The sequence below is a fragment of the Plectrocnemia conspersa genome, unplaced genomic scaffold (assembly GCF_051122295.1).
Source record: "Plectrocnemia conspersa isolate PC_06_02 unplaced genomic scaffold, ASM5112229v1 ptg000005l, whole genome shotgun sequence".
Classification (NCBI taxonomy): Eukaryota; Metazoa; Arthropoda; class Insecta; order Trichoptera; family Polycentropodidae; genus Plectrocnemia; species Plectrocnemia conspersa.
The window spans coordinates 12,373,377-12,395,241 of NW_028277169.1; the positions used below are offsets into that span (position 1 = coordinate 12,373,377).

The window sequence follows — 21,865 nt, forward strand, 5'->3', positions numbered from 1 at the left end:
GTTGAATTACTATCACTTAACTTTATTACAAGATTTAGAGCTGTGCATAGTCTGATTAAATTATCACTCGACCTTATTCATCTTCAAGGCTTTAGTACCTACTACTGTACCTTTATCTCTAATTCAGAAGCCTAATTTCAGACAAATTTAACAATAAAACCAAATTTTATGCTACCAAATAAAATAATAATATTAGTATAGTCACGATGAAGTGACATTTTTATTAGAGAAAAAATGCTAGCAGTCTATTAGAATTCACTCCCTATTACGCTGCTGTAAATAAATCATCAGCTATTTTGAATCATAAATTTATTCTACATATAGTACTTCTTATATACCCACCTGCATATGTACAAATACAGTATTCGAGTTGAAATTACATAAAAAAGCGATACATCATTCAAAAACAAGGGGTGATTTAAGCGTCACGACGTACGGACGGTATGCAGATTTACGATCGTGGGCAAAAAGATACCGCCTCCGCGGGTGCAGGTATTCGCGGTACTTCAAATATGACACGGTAACACAAAAACATTGCGGCAGGTGAGTGAAGCGATTCAAAGAGCCGATAAATAAGTGGTCACACGCACACACACCTTGCCGCCGTCCTCTGATCCGTCTCGTCATCCGCCTAAGCTTCCACCTCTTTTGCTCTCTCTCCGTACTTAGGTACGTATAAATAGGTATAGAGTGGGCACCGGCTAGGTCTGTTGGTCTTTCTATTTGCCCGGGGCACGAGGGCATAGCTTGACCCACGGATGTGCCCGTGTTTGCGCGCGTGATTCCGAAAAAACGCGTAAAAGCTCGATTGTTGATTATGACGGCGCGAGCTGCGCGAGGGGATTTAAACTTAACTCACACTGATCATAACATTACATATAATTTTTAGAATTGTATATTATGTAGTTCATTGCTAAATGTTGAATGCTTAAAATATATATATGTCAACTACTTTTAAAATTTAATTTAAGCCAGAGGTCGAAAAACTAGATAAAATCTCGGGAGTAGTACAGACTCAATAAGCATGTAAATAACACTTTGCAATAATACTATTTAATAACGTCATGTTTGTTTATAAAGCCTAAGATATTTTTAGATGCATTTCTTAAGCTTTTCATTAACACGGATTAAATTTTAGAACAAGGAAATATTAGTAAAATTGTATTTAGGAAGTGAATAAAATACTGCTGATTTCAATATACTTTGAAATAAAAAAGCTTTAATTTTGACATATCAAACTATAACATATTTTCACCAAAACTTTTAATAAATATTTTAAAATGAATTATAAGTTTTTTTTACAAAATTTGTATTATTTATATTAATTCGTGTTGCAGTATTTTTATTATTTGATTATTTTATAAAGTTTGTATTTTATTTTTATGGTCATATTGCGCCTCAATTTTTTTTATTTAAATTACATTTCGTAAGTTTTTTTTATTTAAATTACAATTTCGTTATTGGAAATTACAGTTTATTAGCAGTTTTTTACCAAAACTTCTTCCAAATTTTATTGTTATGTGAAAAAAATTAAAGAAAAATAAACAATAAAGATGGTGAAAAATATTATTTTTGAATTTATTTTACCATAATGTTTTTTTTCAATTTATATCCTGTATCGATCATAATTTTTTTTATAATTTTACATATGAATATCGCGATAATCGTTATGAATATTAAAATTAAGCTAGATCGTGCATAGTTACATCTTTCGATTTTAAACAATAATAATAATTTACAACTTAGATTTTAGTCGGGTGTTTCACTTGGTTTGGTTAACGCCGTTATAACACATTGTACCTAAGTCTAACACAATATTCACAATAAACAAATTAAAAATATGTTTGTTAAAATGGATTGAAAAATCATTTTTAATTTAAAAATGTAAATGGTTAAAATTAAAATCTCAAATAACTTGGTTTTTGCTACTTGTTGATTTTGTTGACCCAGTTTTAACGCGTTAGGCTAACGCCTGTTATGTTGCAACGAAAGATTTACCATTAAATGATATCTACTGATTGTAAATTGTAATCATAGTTTAAAATTATTGAGAAAATAGATTCACTGATTTACTGACTGATTTCACTGATAGTGGTACAATGTGTTTACACCATTGTAACGCATTAGACTAACGCCTATTATGTTTTAATGAAAGGCTTACAATAAAATAAATATAATATTTTTTATGTATTATATTATACTGTATTATTTTTGCTTTTTGCTACAATAATACCATTCTATAAAATAATCTTTTAAGATAATAAATAAAATAAAATATTGTTATTTCAGGACTATATTTTTATATTTTATATTTTAGATACACATAAATATTTTTTGTGTGATAGCCAAGAAAATTTTTACTTTTTCGCAAAATTAATGAAGTGTACCGAGACTGACTTTTTTTAATTTTTAGAGTTATTGCGATTTCCGTTATTATTTTTTTATATTATATATAAATTTCAGATTTAAAGAATTATGATATGGATGCTACATTTTTTTAATATATCACAACTTTAATGTATGTATATGATATAGAGATTTTATATTTTTATTTATTTATTTAAATTAAATTAAGTCCAGGTAACCCCAATGCGTCACAATGCTCGAAAACAATAATCATCATAATTCAATACACAAAAAAACATATAATTAAAATAATACATATAAAGAATCAAACAAAATAAACGGATGGCGACAGCCATAGGTGAGTCGGCAAGTGTGAACGCTCTAGCCCCAACGGTCATCAAAACAGGACGCGATCGTGATTCTCAAAGACGTTCTGAAACCCAAAACTGGAATTAAAATATTATACAACATACCTATAATTAAAATATTATCTGCATTTTCATAACTAATTAATATTAAATCACTCTTTAATGAAATATCATTTAAAAAATCATTATTGCAGCATTAATACTTTGCCCAATTAAATAAATTATATTTTAGAACATGTGGAAAAAAATCAGCATTAGTGTTAAAATCTAAGATTGCTTCTTACTTTTTTAAGCTCTTTGCGCATTTTTCTTTTTTAATTGAAAAGGTAGTACTTAATTCAATGCCATTATTTATTTGGCCATTAATTTTTTTCGTTACTTACCATTGATTTAATAAATAGCAAAAAAATGAATAATGTTTATTTAAAAAAAATGTATTATTTAAATAATACAATTTTTAATTCAAAATAATTAATTTTTTAATCATATAAAGGCCGCGCATTGATAAAAAATTGTTTTTTTTGAACTTCATTTATTTTTGATTATTATTTTAGAAAAAAAATTGTTATTTTTTGACATAATTTCAATGGCAAAAAATAGTAATGGATCTAGAATTTTTAATAATCTATACTGAACTATTGCTTTATTATATATTTTAGCTGATTTTGCTTAGTCACCATTGAATAAATTAGCACAAATAGTATCATTTCTCAGTTGAAGGTGTTGTAAACATAATTTCAAATTCCATATAAGCCTCGTAAACACGATTATGTTATTTATTATCTTTATTTAAAAAAGGGCATATTTACTTTCTCATCTGTAATTTCCAATCATGAATGATCTTCCTTAATTTTTCAACATCCGCTATTAGAGTCTTATCCCCAATATGGAGTAAATAAATATCTTATGTCATATCCGCTGATAAATTAGATTTGTGTTTGTTGATGTTTAAGCCATTAGTGCAAAGAAGTGGCATCATCGTTTGGTGCCACTGTGTCTATGGACGCAATCCGGTTTGTAGAAGCTCTCAGTCGCACACTTATTCAGTAAATAGCACCTCTAATAGCACACATCCGATCGTTTTACAATCCCATAATGGAGCTTTTCAATCCGATGAATTAAAATAAAACGGAAATTCGCGCCTTGATAATAGACAATGGATTAGTGAGTTACTTTTTAGGAATTGTGCGAAGCTCTCTCTGGGTCAAGTTATGCCCTCGTGCCTAAAGCATAAAAGAAAGATTTATATACTGAAATATAACAACTATGCTCTCAATATCAAAAATACAATTTAGGTTAATAAATCGCAGGGGTGCGTTACTTCAAAATCTTAATTTATTTAATAGTAGCAATTAAACCCTTAATACATAATCGAAGCGAAAGTAACCGGCGCCTAGTCGCTTTCACACCATATTTATAGTGTCGTGAGTTACTGATTATAGTCCGAGTACCCGTCACGAAGTTAGCCCACGAGCTAGATAAAGGCTCCGATTATAACCCGTGGCCCTTACGTGAATACCATTAAAACGCATATACAACACCCTGTGGTTACATAAGATCCGAGTGAAAGTCCAACAACACAAAAATCAAATTCCGTCAATGCCCGAAGCGAAGCTCCTCTCTTGGAGATCCTTGAGTTGATGTTTATCTCGGACCGATTTCACTTTAGATTTTACAAATGTGTATAGATTTTTATGTAGCTTACGGTTCATACCGATTAGATTCAATTATAATAGAAAAATCCATTGTGATAATCTCCCCTGTACTCCATAAATCATAAACTTTCTAATGGCGCTCTATTTGGACGGCAAATCAAACATTTATTAGTTATCTATTATATGAAGGATGAGGCAATATGTAACTAAAAATTTAACTAAAATAAAATAAATCAAAGAACAAAGATGTTTAGTCTTGCAAAACGATTCAACGGTAATGACAAGAATGTTAAAATGTATTGTACTAAATAACTGGTACTTGAATGCAAATGAAGAGTAAGTGCAGTGGCAAAAGTATGTGACACAAGAGGTTTTTTTTATTGAATATTTACTTACTTTTTCTTATAACATATATTAAATGCTACTTAAATATATTTTCTAGCAAAATGAATCATATATATTACTAAAGCAATAAAATTTCGATTAGTCATATCAAAAATCATACTATGCAATATTTACTCAAAAATATTGTTAATAAGAGGCTTTAAAAATAACCAGAGATAATTTAAAAAATACATAAAGTATATAATATATTTTTCCAAGTTCTTTGGTTAAAAGCCATTACCATGAAAACAAATTATATTACCCTTTGATTTTTTGAGGAAAAAAAGCTTATTTATTTATAATTATTTCAAATCTTTACCTATTATATGTATGTCAAACATATAGAAATGTTGCTGCAATAGAGATGGTAATAAAGTATATTTAATCAGTATTTAAAAATGATATGATGTTAATAACTTTATGTTTTATTACTGTTTTAATAGCAGTAAACACAACTATCATATAAATGGCAACCACCAGCTAGAGTCCGGATTAAGCAGAATGATATTTTCATTACTCTCACATGCAAATTGTATATTTTACATAAATTTATAAATAATTATGGCAAACAATATGATATTATATATATTATTTACAATGTAAAATTAACCCCAATATTTTCACTGTACAACCAATTTTTATTTTTAAGTAAAATATAAAAAAGCATAGCGTGGGAAAAATAAAATAACAAGTTACATATTTCATTTGTGGTATTGGTCATAAAATATTGGTTTATTAGTAAAAATAGTATTTTTTTATACTACATAAGTAATTGTGAATCAAAATTTATTTACCGAAAATTGCCGTTTATTGTAAGATATTGAAATAAAATTATGAGCCTCAAAAGTAACCTATTACGGAATGTATTCCATGTTTTTAAATAAATTAATTCACAAACGTATATGTAAAGCATTTCTAAGTATTTTTATTTCGTGACAATTTATTTATTTTTAAACCAACTTCCGTTGTAACCTGACAGGCGTAAGCCCAATGCGATACTTTTATACTAAAAGTTCTAATTCCATTTTATACTACTACTCTATTCACTTAGAAGAGATAGTTGCACGTCTTAATATGATTTATTTTATTTTTTTATATACATATTTTTTTATAACATACCTTAAATTTATTTAGGCCTTGAATGATGCACATAAATAATTGCGAATATTTTAAATTTTAATATATCATTAGCAGGGCCGTTTAGAGCGAACTCGGGCCCTGAGAAAACAATGATTCCGGGCCTTATGACAAAAATGGCATTTTATATATTTGTAATATAATTTCTTGAATAAATAATAATAAGTTCGAGTTAACCTTTTCTGTGCTACAAATAAATATAAAAATTAGCCACCGTTGCGACATATTTTCTGAAATCATATTTTATGTGAAATATTTTAATTGGACATTAAAAATTATAAAAAATATCTACTCATAATATTTACTTGATAATAAGTCGTGTTTTCTTTGCTGCTCAGTGTTGCCATATAGTGAATTTATATTTTAGATCAAAAGTAATAAAATCATGCCATCAAGCGTTTATATTAAGACATTTTTTAACAATAATACGAGTGAGAATCAAATAAAGTACATCTAAACCGACTTTTGACCAATAAAAATGCACAAAAAACATCTATCCCTTCTCAGAAGTTACAAATTCACGTCAAAAGCAATAAAATCGTGCCGTCGTAGGCATTACTAATTATTAAAAATATCCACCCACAATATTTACATAATAATTAGTCGTGTTTTCTTTGCTGCTCCGCGTTTATTTATAATTTTTATAACAATATTACAAGTGAGAAACGAATAAAGCAAACCTAAATCGAATTTTGCCTAATAAGAGAACGCAACAAACAATTATCCCATCTCAGAAGTCAAAAATTGACGTGAATTTTTGCCTTCTGAGAAGTGATACACATTCTTCCGCTTATTTTTCCCTAGGAAATAAATTGGCTTAGTTTGTATTTTGGAATTGACTTAATGAAAGTTCTAAGACTATAAGTTTCGGAACTTTTATTACGTTAAGTTTGAGTTTGAACAGATTGAATTTCATAGACATTTTAGAGCAGTATATTAGCAAATTATATTTTCGCTAGTAGAAATATATGTCAAATGATAAAAATGTATTTGAACTAGGGAAAATATAACTATACCCAAAAATACACACTCACTGTAACATTTGTACATCGCATGTAAATAAATAATGATAAGTATGTAAATATATATATTATTACATACATCATATAATTTTACTAGCACCTGCCAGATTTTTTATATTTTCACTGGTGAAAATGTATTTTGATATTATTTTACTTAAATGACACATTCTAAAAAACATTTTCGGGATAGATTCGAGACTGTTTTTTTCTAGATTTTCTTTCAGGAATTAACACATGAAATTTAATGTAATATTTATTTATTTTTCTGCATTAAATCCAGCTGTTAAATTACCGATTAAACAATCTATAAAAAATAATTATATAATTCAGCTGGTGCTGTTGTTGATTTTTCGTTATTTATTTGCTTCTTCTGAAAAAATCGGATCGAATACCTAAATTTACTGCTGCTATTTACACTCGTTGAATATTTATGAAAAATAATTGTTGAAGAATATCAATAAACCAGAACATAGACACGACCGATAGCATGACCAGTTGACAGATTTTAACCGTCAAGCCAGCGGATTGATGATCCGAACCGTCTGGTAGCCGTTAGCCGTATGCAGTAGTAGTAGTAATAAGAGGGCAACATTGCAAAAGTCAAGGAAGGGTTCCGCGAGCAACACTTCACCGATGGGTCCGCTTGTTCTAAGAACACGACCGCGTTTCTTATTTGAAACATAGAGTGGGACACACGCGTCCGGATGCACACAATGGCAACGAAAGGGACTCTAATAATCTCAAAGAATGGACTATCAAATAATGCTCCATTGTGCCAAAACAAAATTCTTGAGCCCAATTGCAATGTTAATTCTCTCGCGCCTTTATGAATACGCCGAGGAATTCGTATCCGAAATTTCCCTTCGACGCGCATGTCGCTGTCTAAAAATCATTTTATTTTTCTTGTACGCTTTTATCGCGGTGTTCGAAGGCAATGGGTCAACTAGTCGGCGATAACCGTAAAAGCGGCAAGGTATATGCCAGAATTGGCTTTGCCCAACAACCGTGCCCTTATCAATCTAGAGACCTCAATCAAGTACTAAAAAAATGAGAGGCGAATATGTTAATTAATAGCCAGATCTAGATTTCTTCTACGCACGATTTTGGTTCATATGTACTACAGGAATTATTAAATCAATCTTATTTATTTATATTTTAAGCTTTAAAATATTTCTCTTTTCGTTATCTCCATTATTCATAATAATAACGATTTTAATATGAACTAAAAGTAAAAAGCAAAATTATCAAAGCTAACATAGGCAGATCATTTTGCATTATTACTATATATTACTAATTAATTTTAGAGAAAGTATAAATTAAGATTATTCCAATTTAAAGTATTTATTCCATCTATTATTACAAATGTGTTTTTTTTTACTTGGGCAAGATAACAGGTATTGTTTTAAATAAGCTACTTCAGCTCATAGGGAATATCTATTTATTCAATAAAAATATTAGATTTTAGTCAGTAATTTAATTAAACAGTCAAGAGTTTTAATTAACGGACAGTAAATATATTGAATGAGTTTTTAAATGAAAATTTTAGTGTTAGTATTTTCAATATTTGGTCAACTAAAAACGTTGCTAGATATTTTGCATTATTAAATGTATGTTTTTTGTTTTTAAATTGAATTTTAATATAATATAATATATACCATAGATAAATATATAATACAATATGAAATAGTTCCGAAAAAATTTTAATATAATTTTTTTTTATAGAAAAATCAAATATCTATAATCCTTCGCATACTATTAGAAATTAAGGAATTATTGTAATAAAAATTGGTATAGTCCATATATCAGGTTAATAACCACAATCAGAGCCTTAATGAGCATTTTTCAAAATATGATTGATCATCGATTAAGAACGGAATAGCACCATCTCTAACGTCCCAGACTAATAACATTCAGGTTGCAGGTACAAGCCCCTGCAGCGGCATTCGTTTTTTTACTATTAAAATTTCAATATTATTAAAAAAAATGCTTCAGTTGCAATGACATCTATTGATTATACAATATATATCACACCACAATTTATATTTGATAATATAGATGTCACCGATTCCCAGACTTTCATTCTGCTGGTTAATACTTACTCGTAGGTATTTATTATGTCTGATTGACTGGAAGATTTTAAAACAATTTTTTTTATGGTACTTTATTTTTATGTTACTTTATTTTTTCAATATATTTATATAATATATAAATATTTAATTCGTTTATTATATAATATATAAATCATTGGTCTATAAATTAGGTTGACAACAAATTAAAAGGTCAGTAACTTTTAATTTAAATGGTTTGTAAAATTATTTGCATATGTACATTAAAAAATAATCACACATTTTAAAATTATAATTGATAAATTCACAACTTTGATTTTATCTAATTACCAAATGTATAAAAATATCAAAACCAGTGTATTTTTTCTTGATATAGTAAATACATACTATGTGATTTTTGCATAAAAATATTTTATCTAAAAATGCATATTATTTTTCTATGTTAAAAAAACAACATTAGTTAAAAATATAACTATCCATTTAATAAAAATTTTGCATTAAGATAATAAAAACTGACAGTATATAATATCATAAAAAAATTCAGTATGTAATATAAAACATAATATATTCAATATTTATTTATACAACAAAAACCAAAGTGCTAATTAAGTTACAAAATAAGTATTCTCTTGTAAATGGCGTTAAGTAGAATATGTAATTTTGTAGTATTATTAAAAAATAATTATTTTGTCAAAAAATACTTCTACAATATATATTATATAAATTGATCTTTGTGAAGTGAAACATGTATACATATATACTGTGTATTTATAGTAGTAGTTATTTTATATGTGAATATTTCCTTATTATATGACATGTGTTAATGACAACTATTTTAATTATTTTAAACTATTATTTCATCTTATAATTAATCACCATGCAAGAGCTAGTTCGGTTTTTTTTAATTATTTTTCACGATATTAATTTATGACATAAGGTAAATCTAAGAAAACCTAATCTATGATGATGGATTATAATTGTGATAATATAAAAATCACAAATTTCAAACTCCCAAACATAAAGAAAATTGAAAAACATTAGGGTTAATATTGTATTTAAACCAATACCACTGATCTATCATGTTGTTTATTTTTATCATTTTTTACTAAAATAAACTAAGAAAAAGAGAAACTATGAAATAAATATTATTTAATTTTTTTGAGATATTGTCTTATTTATGCCAAAATATTAATAAATAATATTTTTACTTTTATAACTAAACTAACAGACAGACAATTATATAATATAATATATAAGATAAACATAAAATAAATCACATCTATAATATTAAAATGAAAAAATCTATTTGATCACTATTTTTAATTACAAAAAATATCGCAACAAATTGAAAGCTGTGTATATTGCTGAATTTGTCGAAATGTTTGTGTTAGCTTATAAGGCAAGTAACTGTTCTCTGCTACAAAAGGCACCCAAAAATAAAAACACATTGTAAATCAAACGAAATATCAATTTATAAAATACTTTATATACATTAAATAAACTTGATTGATAATGAAGAATTTAAATCTACCTTATCAATTAAAATTATTATGGACTAATTGCTTCGAATTCACTTTTCTGGATATTGTTATCGAAGCGTTTAATCGAGTTTAATCGAATCATTGACTCTAAAGCAATTTTTTTTGTCACCTTCCAATGCTCAGAGGCATTTGATTATCGATTATATAAATAGATCTACTAAAATTAAAAATAAGTAGTAGAGCTTTTTCCATACTTTCCATCGTTGCATATATACAGCAACGTGATATAAGATACGCTATTGCTTATTAGCACAAAAGGTGTGACTTACTGATTTACCTGAAAGCAACAGCTTTCCTCATTCTATGATCTAAACTGGAAAATATCGGTATTTATCGACACATCCGACTCACACACATGCTGGTTCAGAATGCACACACAGGCAGATCCAAATCGGTTTTGTCCATAAGAAGTTCTACTTGTTTGAACCGTTTTTGACCTCATTATCGAGACGATATGGCCGGCGGCAAACTGGCAATGTGAAATAAAAATAAACTTCAACAATATATACGTCAATGCATGATTTAGAAACTATTCGGAATCGACCGCGAAGTGTTGGATCGAAATGATATTAACACTTTGCGGTCTCACATTGTCATGAAGTCTGAATAATTTTATTATTAGAAATATATTTTTTCTACACATGTATAGTTTTTAATTTATGTATATAACGTTAAGCCATATGAATATTTATCTACCTTACTTGGCTATTATTTAAGAGCCGTGTAAACACGTGTATGTAGAGTTGAACTTTTTTCTATTTACAAACTAGTCACCAGTAACCGGATACATAAAAATGGTTGCTTGTCGATTATCTTGACTTTTAAAAATGTCCGTTTTTGACACCCTCATATATTTAACGTTTTTTATTTGAACAGAAAAACATATATGTGTATTCTTGTCGGTTTCTAGTTGGCGCTTTCCCTTTCCGAGGACGTGGAGGTAATAGAAGCTGTCTCTGGACAAGAGGATCACCGCGATGGAGATCATCATGGAATTCAAGATAGAGAAGATAATGAGATTCAGACTAGTGATCAATTAGCATTGGAATCTGGCGATCAGGACAATATTCCACCGCCACAAAACCACGCATTCAATGGACCGCCTCATCCTAATAGAGGACATCCATTAGGTAATAACATCTTTAGTAATAATATGTACAAGGTTTTAGATCTTGAACGATTTGATGTTTTACAGGTCTAGCGAGAGTTCCTAACGGCCATCATGCAGTTCCACCGCCTCATATTCTATTGAAGCACAACAATCAACCGATCTATGATCAAAATAGTTTGGATCTAGGAAAATATCTTGGACCACCACCGCCACCACCACCACCTAAACAACAAAAAGCTCAAGAAGCCATGGATAAGGCTTACATAGGCGGAAATGAGATATGGCCTGCTCCAGCACCAGATATGCCTAAAATCATCTCGCTCGATACTCAATGCAGAAGCAACTCGATGAAAATATTCTTAAGCTTCGATAAACCCTTCAACGGTATCGTCTTCTCCAAAGGTCACTATTCAAATCATAACTGCGTTCATCTACCAGGAGGCTTAGGAAAGAAGTCCATCAATTTCGAAATTAGCATACATGCTTGTGGCACAACTGGCAATACTGAGAATGGATTATACGGGTACGGCGCTGAATCTGGTTCTGGTACATATTATGAAAACACCATAGTCATACAATACGATCCTCAAGTGCAAGAAGTCTGGGATCAAGCCAGAAAGCTCAGATGCATATGGCACGATCAATACGAAAAATCTGTAACATTCAGACCGTTCCCGGTAGATATGTTAGACGTCGTGAGAGCAGATTTCGCCGGAGATAATGTAGGATGTTGGATGCAAATTCAAGTTGGAAAAGGACCATGGGCTTCTGAAGTTTCAGGGCTTGTAAAGATCGGTCAAACTATGACTATGGTATTGGCTATAAAAGACGACGATTCTAAATTCGATATGTTGGTCAGGAATTGTATGGCACATGATGGTAAGAGGGCTCCTATTGAGTTAGTTGATCAAAGAGGATGCGTAACTAGACCGAAATTGATGTCGAGATTCACGAAAATTAAGAACTTTGGAGCAAGTGCATCTGTGTTATCATACGCTCACTTTCAAGCATTTAAATTCCCTGATTCAATGGAAGTACACTTCCAATGTACGATACAGATTTGCAGATATCAATGTCCTGATCAATGCTCTGATAATTCTGGACTGCTGCCTGGACCGCCAGAGATTAGAGGACCTAGACCTGAATATGGATCTCCTCTTTCACCGCCGTTCCCACCGGAAATATTCCTTAGAGGCGCTCCAGGGCATCCCAGAGACGAAAGGAGAGTGCGTCGTACCAGAGAAGTTAATCCCAAGAAGGAAATCGGTTTGAATAAGGTTATTAGGGTAGTATTCAAAGAAGACTTGTCTTTCGCTCTCAATGACAACTCCAGCTCGAATGCTGTTGAAACGATAATTTTCCCAGCAAAAGAAGAAATGCCTCCAGGTGGTATGATTTGCATGACAACACCAGGATTTGCAGTCACACTGATTGTCTTATTGGCAATCTGTCTAGTGTCTTGTTTGACTTCTGCTTTCTACTACATTCGTCTCAGGCCCTTCACGAACGAAAAAAACGCGGCAGTGACTTTCAGTGACGCCCAATCTAAGAAAAAGAGATCGAAGACCTGTTTATTCTATTAGCAACTATCAAGCAATTAGTAAAATTAATTTTGAAAAAAAAATGAGTCAAACCACCATTACATCGTGTTTATTGTAATGCATGAAAGAGTGTGTGATAAGAAATTGAATGAGAAGAAGGATGTATGTTTTTTAAAAATTGTATAGATACATTCATTACGGGTTAGTGATGGATTGTGAGTAGTTATTTTAGAATTTTTGTATATACAAATATAATGAATGCACATTTGATAATGTTGGTTATAGCTTTTTTATTTATTAAAGATGCTTATAAACCAACGACACTGAAGATTCAATAAAGAAATATTTTTACAATAACGCAGAGGCTTCAGTAATAGTACTTCTTGTATAAAGGTGCTTAATCTAAAAGTTTATTATTTAAATGTATAAGTATTTTTAATATATAAATAATAATTAAAACAGGGAATTTGGTGGTAGACCGGCGTTGAAATGCGTCGTAAAAATGTAACTCAATTATGAGATTTTTATATAATTTAATATAATTAGTATGAAAGGTAGAAGAAAAATAAACGATGGCTGATTGGACACTTCATATTTTAATTTTCTAATTTTCCTCTGTGATTCTACTCCATTCCAAAGGCGTTCTTATAATAAGATCATTAATACTCATTATGTATTTATTATTTATATAATTATTAAAAGAGTGCAAATATAGCCATCTATGAATCACGATTGTAATTAACAACAAGCATAAGCAATATTATATATTATTAAATACCAAATATATTCTTACAACTCACAATAAAATATTTCCATTTTACTCTAAGAACAAACTGGAATTTCTTTGACTTTTTATATTTATAGGTAATAATCATCTAGTTTGATAATCAATTAATAATTGCTGCAATTGAAAGATGTCGTGATTTGATTCGAGTGAATGATTTATTTTGTATTTATAGTTATACAAATACTTTTGGTCATGTTGATCTTTATTATTAAGTTAGTAATACGAATGAGTCGCTCGTCGGCTTGATTGATCCATATTATAATTAAAATTATTATGATGTTATTTATTTATTTGTTTATTTATTTTAGTACTAAGATATTTATTTTATTTTATATATAAATATAAGACATATCCGTCCTTGTATTTTAGCACACGATCCGTGGGTTGATTATCAACGACACGACAAATAATATGTAATATTGTATATTTTTAATATTTATTGAGCTCAATAAATGTACGTAAAATTAAAATGAGTTTATTTATTTAACATATAATCAGTTTCATATGTGTATTATCTTCTTTGACCATTCTACCGGAAACTTTAGTACAGATATTATAATAACAGGAAACATATTATTTTTTTGTAGATAGCAAATATTCACATATTAAATATAAAATAAATAGATATTGTTTTAATTTAACATAAAGAGTGTGTCACCCAGAGTAAACGCATAATTGTGTGCATGTAAGAGAAAGCTGGTTTATTTTTAGTGGTTGGTGAATAAACGTGTTTGTTGTTTTGCGATGAATGGTCAGTGTATTAGGTGCGTTGTGATGTTCAGTTAAATTGTTTGTCTACGCTGTCCGTTAATCTCTTAAAAACATACACGTTTAATGATAATGAAAAAAATTCAATATATAAATATTAGTAGAATATATGAAATGTTGTGAAATCAAACCTGTTTAAAACCATATCTTTAAACCTTTAAGTCTGTCAATTTAAATTACTTTAATACGACAGTTTCATGTCCAATTTAGCTAACTCTTAACATGACAGCGTCATGTCCAGCTGGCGCCTGAATACTCGATGCCATTTTGATGTCAATTATTGACAAGACAAACTTGCTTACACAGTTAACTGATAAAATAAGTACATCGCATCATATACATACAAATTAATGTTAACGAGATCGTATTAATCTAATGATTAAATATACATTATTACAATTTAGCAATGTTTGCTTTTCGAACAGCGTAGACAAACTTTTGATACTAATGTGCAGTGCATTGTGATCGCTCGGACACAATTAACGTACGTTACACAGTTGTAGTATTTACTTTTGAGTGCATATTTTTAAAATGACAGTTCAAGTATGCTTACTGTTTTTGTTAACTACCACATTGTTCTGTGCGTCAGATTGTTATTTTAAGACACGAGAAGACAAGACGAAATGTCCAGTTGTGAAGGCAATAAGAAACTTCGAGATGAAAAGCGTGAGTATAGATAACACTAAAAATCATAAATTACTTAATCCGATCCAATCTAAAAAGCTATTTTAATTAATATCCGCCCAATTTATAAAAAAAATATTTATTTCTAATACATAACCTTGTGAACATGTTCAATTAATTTACATAAGCTGAATCATGTATTACGAATCCTCATTGTTTGTATAAACGTGATCTGAATGCAAATAATTTGACCGTTAAATTTAAACTATATGCAAATCTCTCATGATTCATTCAAAAATATGTAAATATGATTAATTCTGTATGATATTAATATATTTTTTATTAATAAAATATATTTAGAGACATCTGCTGATAATTTTGCTTGTAAATAATTTTAGTTACTGGGAAAATGGTACGTGGTTCAATACTACGCTAGTTCAGAAGAAGATTTAGCTTATAAATGCATGCGAGCTGAGTTCATTGAAGAAGATCCGTTTATTAGTAAGTTTATTTTAAATGTTCTAAATATATAAATATATAAATTATGATATAATTCTAGCTGATAAAACTCATGTAACAATGAATTTCACTTACATATTTGTAAACGATCCGTTGAATGAAAATCTTCTTGGAAACATAACATGGCAAATACCTGATCCGAATCTTCCGTCTCATTGGATTCACGCTGAAGATACATGTATGTATTCATATTTAAATCTGTATTATGTTGCCTCTATATATATTTTTTTTATTTATATAGATGAAGGAATATATAATACTTACGTCTTAGATACGGATTACACTTCTTGGACATTATTGATGCACTGTGCTGAAAAAGAAAAGAGCCTTCGTTATCTATCCGCCTTTATAATGTCAAGGAACGAGACAATTGGAAAGAACGTGATATCATATTTAAGAGATAAACTGCCAAAGTATGATATAGATCTTCAGTATATGTTTGAAATGTCACAAACAGATTGTGAACAAACAGCGTTTGACAAAAATGTACCTCCTTTGTTAGGTTTGGCTGAAGAAAATTATAATAAGAAGAAAAATGGGGGCAAAAAGAGGCATCCCTTGAGGAGGATGCATAAAAAAGTTAGAACGATCGTTTGAAATATTTTATTTGTATTGATTTATAAATTACAATATCCATATCGTGCTTTGAACTTGCAGAATAATAATGACGTAAGTAGCGACGGCGCCAGTAAGAGTGAATAGAAAAGTTAGATCAAAATTGAAAAAGTTGCAGGCTGAGATGTTAATTTTTCTCGATGACAGCATCTGATCAAATCTTGCTATTAACTCTCGAAGTTCATTATCTTGAAAATAAAAATATTTATACAAAATGTTGTTAAATTTAATATTAAGAAAATATTACCCAAATCTGGTCTGATGCTCAATTTTGTAATTAATATTTTAAGTACTTTTACTTTGAAATTTTGACATTCAAAGATAACCACCATTAAAATAATAAACATAGCTTCTCTCAAAATCCAGAATAAAACGTTTAGTTTTGTAGCGTCCTTAAATAAAATAAAAATGTAATACCTATACAAATTAAGGGTTTTGTAGTTGTTAAAAAATAGCACAAAATATATGTACTGTACCAAATTTATAAATATATATTCAACAAATATATAATACACGCACATTACTTAATTTGTCCCCGCTAAAATTCACCCAAGTAACATATGATAAAATATCAATAAATACCCCAATAGACGAACATATCAGCTGAAAAATAATACATATGTATAATTATTAAATATTAAAAAATATAATGAAACACTAAATTAGACTTACTTGTATTCCATAACAAATATTTATATAATTAACATTATCAGATAATTTATCATATATTTTCAAATATTTGATTAGACCTTCTTTTAAATTAACATAAATATAATATTTATCTTTATGCTCTATTCCAGTCATTATAGTGTTATACGTTGTAGATACAATGATCAAATCAATTTGCTTTGTATTTTTTATAATCCAAGAACTTAGAAACTTATTAATATATTCAATTCTAGTAGTGTTGATATAAACTAATAATATGAGCTCTATATTTTCTAGTTCATGAATGGTTTGTACTAAAAAATCTAGAGAATATCTAAAATCACTAATCCATATTAAGCAATTAAAAATATAATGCAATAAAGTGACTACTGTAACGAGCGCAAAAATAAGCATTATTTTTAATTTTAATTTCCTGTAATAATCTGTATTGCTTATCTTCAGAATTTCGTCGCAATTTTTAATATTTTTATAAAATTTTGCGATCAATTCTTGAGCGCAAGTAGCAGACATAATAATCGCCATAATCGGAGATATGAAAAAAGCAACCCTTCTAATTAAATCCACCATCAAAGTCGGTAAAACTAATATTGGATACAACATTTTAAACCTTGAATACAAATCGTAGCTTTGTTGGAAAAATAATAACGTGGCGAATGTTAAACTATATGTCTTCAAATGATTTGAAGTTGGATACTTAGAATTTTTATAGAAACATAATTTTTGCAAACCAAATACTTGTAAGATCATATAAAACCATTTGATTGACGTAAAAATGTTGCTTTTAGAATCTTTCATACTAAAGCTTTTAACTTTTATTATTTTCGATGATTTTTTATGAAACAGCCCTTCCATATATTTGCCAGCCATTTTACAACGATTCTTGCTGGAATTCTATGCATAATAATATACGGCAAACGCAAATGATGTACATTTAATCAATAGCAATAATAAATTATTCCCATGCGAATTATTAAAAAGCTTTTCAAAGTGACTATGTTGAATAATAATTTATATAATGGGCTTTACAGTAATTTCTTATTTACATTTACATTTTAATGCAGATTAAAATTTAGTTTTAGCTCAATAACCATCTTATATTGCTTTTTTAACAGTAATAATAAATAGTTGATTTAAAAACATATGCTTCAGTAAAAATTCTAATTTGTAGTTAAATTGCAACTGCACCAAAAAATAAATATATGAAGTTTGTTTTAGAAATATTGCTGCATTCTGAAATCTGAGAAAATCTCTTTACGAATAATTGCTAATATTTATCTAATAAATAAAAAAATTATAATATAAATGTTGATGGCTTAATCTGGAGCTAATCTGTAAATGTAAGAGCTTATCTTTAGTTTATTTATTACATCACTAATATATTTAATTTAAAATTATTGTGCTTAAAAAGAATTATTATATATGTATTATATATATATATATATATATATATATATATATATATATATATATATATATATATATATATATATATATATATATATATATATATATATATATATATATATATATATATATAATAATTCTTCTTAAATCTGTGATGTTACGATTGGGGGCCCGGTCAATTTTTTATTGAAAAAAAAATAATTAAAAAAAAATTTTAAATGAAAATTAAGCTTTTAAACATTTTTGTATACAACATTTTTAAGTAAAATTTCATTTTGCAAAATTATGAGACTTTTAATTTTTACATTGGCCGCCATTTTGAAAAAAAAAAATTATATATTTTTTCATATAGAACGTATAGGAGGTGCTTGGTAGTTCTATACGATACTAAGCATTTAATTTTTAATCTTTAAAATCAAGCAGTTAAGTGCGGTAACTCTTCTGAAAGTCTCAAACTGGCTCGTATGGGGGTCCGATCGAACTGATACATCGCTTGTTTTGAAGCAAAAAACTATTTTTTTTATATTTTATTTGGATGAAATTTAGGCTTTTAAACGTTTCATATTTAGCGATCTTTTTGTTAAAATTTAAACCTACTGAGTTACGAGTGTTTAAGTTTTTATACTTGTCGCCATTTTGCAAAAAATTGACACATTGGAGTTGCAACTTTACAAAATGCAACTTTAAATATGCATAAATAAGCTCACACTGACCTTAACTATATTGCAAGTCTTATAAGCGTATGTATGGTAGGTCGATCGACTCATAACACTAAACGTGTTTTGGAAAAAAAAAATTTTAATAAATTTTTTATATTTTTTTAAACAGTATTATAAGTATATTCGAAAGCTGTATTTTGTATCAAAAATTGCTTCATATATTTTTAAAAAGCATTCGATCTCTAATGCTTTCTCAAAATAAAGATGGCCTAGCTGGTGAGTGTCTGATAAGGGTGTGTTTTTTTTATTATTAACTATATGCTGATGACACAGCAATAGTTTATGAGACGGTTGACGACCTGAAAAAATCCCTGTATAGCGTAAATAAAAAAATGCACAAATTTACATCAATAAAACAAATTTTATGGTAGTTAGATTAACATTGGACGGAGATAGAATTAGGAGGGTTTAGCATTTCAAATACTTGGGTAGTTGGGTAAATGACGAAATGAACCGCATCAAAATTTCTAGAATTTCAATAATTTTAACAATTTAATGATTAAATAAAATAATTATTTTTTAATTAAAAAGTATTTTACAGGAAATTAATTGATTTCTGTACTAATTAGGTATTATAAAAATATCAGTAAAAACCGAGAAAAAAATTAATATAATATACGAATATTTTATTAAATATTCGAATAGTTGAAAATTACGAATAATTTAGAACCATAATGGAGTACCTCAGACACATGATTTGAGATGCAAAATATGAGCTTCTTTTATACCTTAGTAATGTAAAAATTTGAAGGTAAAAAATGAATCAAAAGAAAGATGATGTCTTGGTTGTGAAACATACGCATATGAACGGAAATAACAGCTGAATTAGTGTTTCTTGTCGAAATGTGTTGTATATTATTTGAAAAAACTTGCTAGTATATGGAGCAATATATCTTAGATCACAAATTGATTGAAATAAAAAAAGATGCCTTCTTTGTATAATCATTTGATATGTAAAAATGTCAGTATTGAAACCCTCTTCACTAAGACTCTTAACTTAAAAACCCTTTCTATATATTTGCATGTCATTTTTCTACGATTCTTGATGAAATTCAAATGTGTAATAAAATACATCAAGCGCAAATGATGTACATCAAATCATTATCAATAAAAAATTATACCCATGAGAATGAATTTTCTATTAATTTTCATGTTTTTAAAAAAAACATGTTGAATAATAAAGTAATATATATATTTAAATCTTACAAATTACAATGTTTATAGTTAGCTATATAAATATTGTTTAACAACATTCAAATTATTTTATGTTTTCTTTGGTCCAGATTGGCTAACTTGTAGTAAAATAACAGTATAAGTAGCAACTGCGCCAAAAAGTGAATATATAAATGTAAAATCAAATGGGAAAAAGTTACAAGCTGTTATTGAAATATTTCTGCATGCTATAAGCTGAGAGAATCTTTCAAGAAATTCTTGCTGATGTTCATCTAATAAAAATATAAATATTAATGCACACTGTTATTTTTTATAAATATATTCATTATAAATAATACTCACCTAATCTTGAGCTAATCGTTAGTTTATTTATTACATCGCTAATATCTTTAGCTTTAGATTGTAGTCTTTCGCATACAAAAGTCACTAAAACCACAGTGAAAAAATCGCGCAAACACCACCATACTAAATCACTAGCTAATAATTCTTCCTATATAAAATATATTGATAATATTCATTAAAAATATTAGAAGCTATAATTTTTAATAACTACTTACATCTGATACATTGTATGTGTTATTTATCAATGTATTGACGGTCCATAAAATTCTTATGAATACAGCTACAGCAGTACTAAGCAACTAAAAATAATAACATGTTACTATTATATCATATTTGATTATATTACATAAAAAATACCGGTATTCCAAAACAAGAATTGATTATGTTAGCATTATCAGCTAATCTGTCGTACACTCTCATCAATCGGATCAAATCTGGAATTTCCTCTTCATTTTCATAATTTTTTTTATTTTCAAATGAACCAACTTTATTTTTGAATTGTAAAGAAAATTTCTTCTTTTCTTGGGATACGTTATTATAAAACAGCTTCTTCATATCGAATCTTGTATTTTCTAACTGTTTACTCAAAACGTCGAATCTCACTGTATTGACATATAATAGTAATGAAATTTCTAATAATGTCAAATCTTTAATGAAAATCGCTCCGTTCAATATGAAAGTAATTATATCCGTTTTCAAGACTATGTAGCCGTAAATATGTTGGGATAAGAAAGCCAAAATCAACATTATAGATCCAACTATGACTCTAAATCTAGATGGCTTATAGACTCCGTTGTTATCGATTGAAAGTTGCTTGTCAACAATTTTAAAGTTGTTCAAGACTCTTAGAATCATCCTTTGATTGAGAGTAGCAGACATGATCAAAGAAATCGCAATCGTAAAAATGACTGGTATAATATTAAATAAATCTGTTACAACATTTGCCGCCGATAAACCAGGATATATGTAAACGCATCTTTTATATAAGTTCTTTCCTTGCAAATATAAAAGTATTATAACCAAAGCAAATGAATAAGCTTTATGGTATAGTGGAGTTGCTGTATATTTATCTTT

At 28.3% G+C, this 21,865-nt stretch overlaps 2 protein-coding genes across 10 annotated transcripts in view; both read left to right on the forward strand.

The window, feature by feature from the left end:
- dy (transmembrane protein dusky) overlaps window positions 1-13,254 on the forward strand; it is a 45,714-nt gene extending 32,460 nt beyond the window's left edge. The window contains exons 3-4 of the mRNA XM_088185479.1: window positions 11,430-11,649; window positions 11,715-13,254. Of these exons, the coding sequence (XP_088041605.1) occupies window positions 11,430-11,649; window positions 11,715-13,213 (1,719 nt within the window). The 3' untranslated portion in view covers window positions 13,214-13,254. The remainder of the gene's footprint in view (window positions 1-11,429; window positions 11,650-11,714) is intronic.
- A 1,333-nt stretch (window positions 13,255-14,587) lies between these two features.
- Window positions 14,588-17,007, forward strand: Karl (lipocalin/cytosolic fatty acid-binding protein Karl). 9 transcript variants are annotated; one of them, XM_088186026.1, is made up of 6 exons: window positions 14,588-14,722; window positions 15,224-15,392; window positions 15,749-15,851; window positions 15,910-16,047; window positions 16,111-16,448; window positions 16,527-17,007. In XM_088186026.1, the coding sequence occupies exons 2-6, from the start codon at window positions 15,258-15,260 to the stop codon at window positions 16,569-16,571; spliced, it is 759 nt and encodes a 252-aa protein (XP_088042152.1). In that variant the 5' UTR covers window positions 14,588-14,722; window positions 15,224-15,257; the 3' UTR covers window positions 16,572-17,007. The 9 variants fall into 9 exon arrangements, with proteins under 9 accessions (XP_088042152.1, XP_088042149.1, XP_088042147.1 ...); XM_088186023.1 differs by having other exon boundaries at window positions 14,598-14,671; window positions 15,152-15,392; XM_088186021.1 differs by having other exon boundaries at window positions 14,598-14,643; window positions 15,152-15,392.
- Window positions 17,008-21,865: the final 4,858 nt, after the last annotated feature.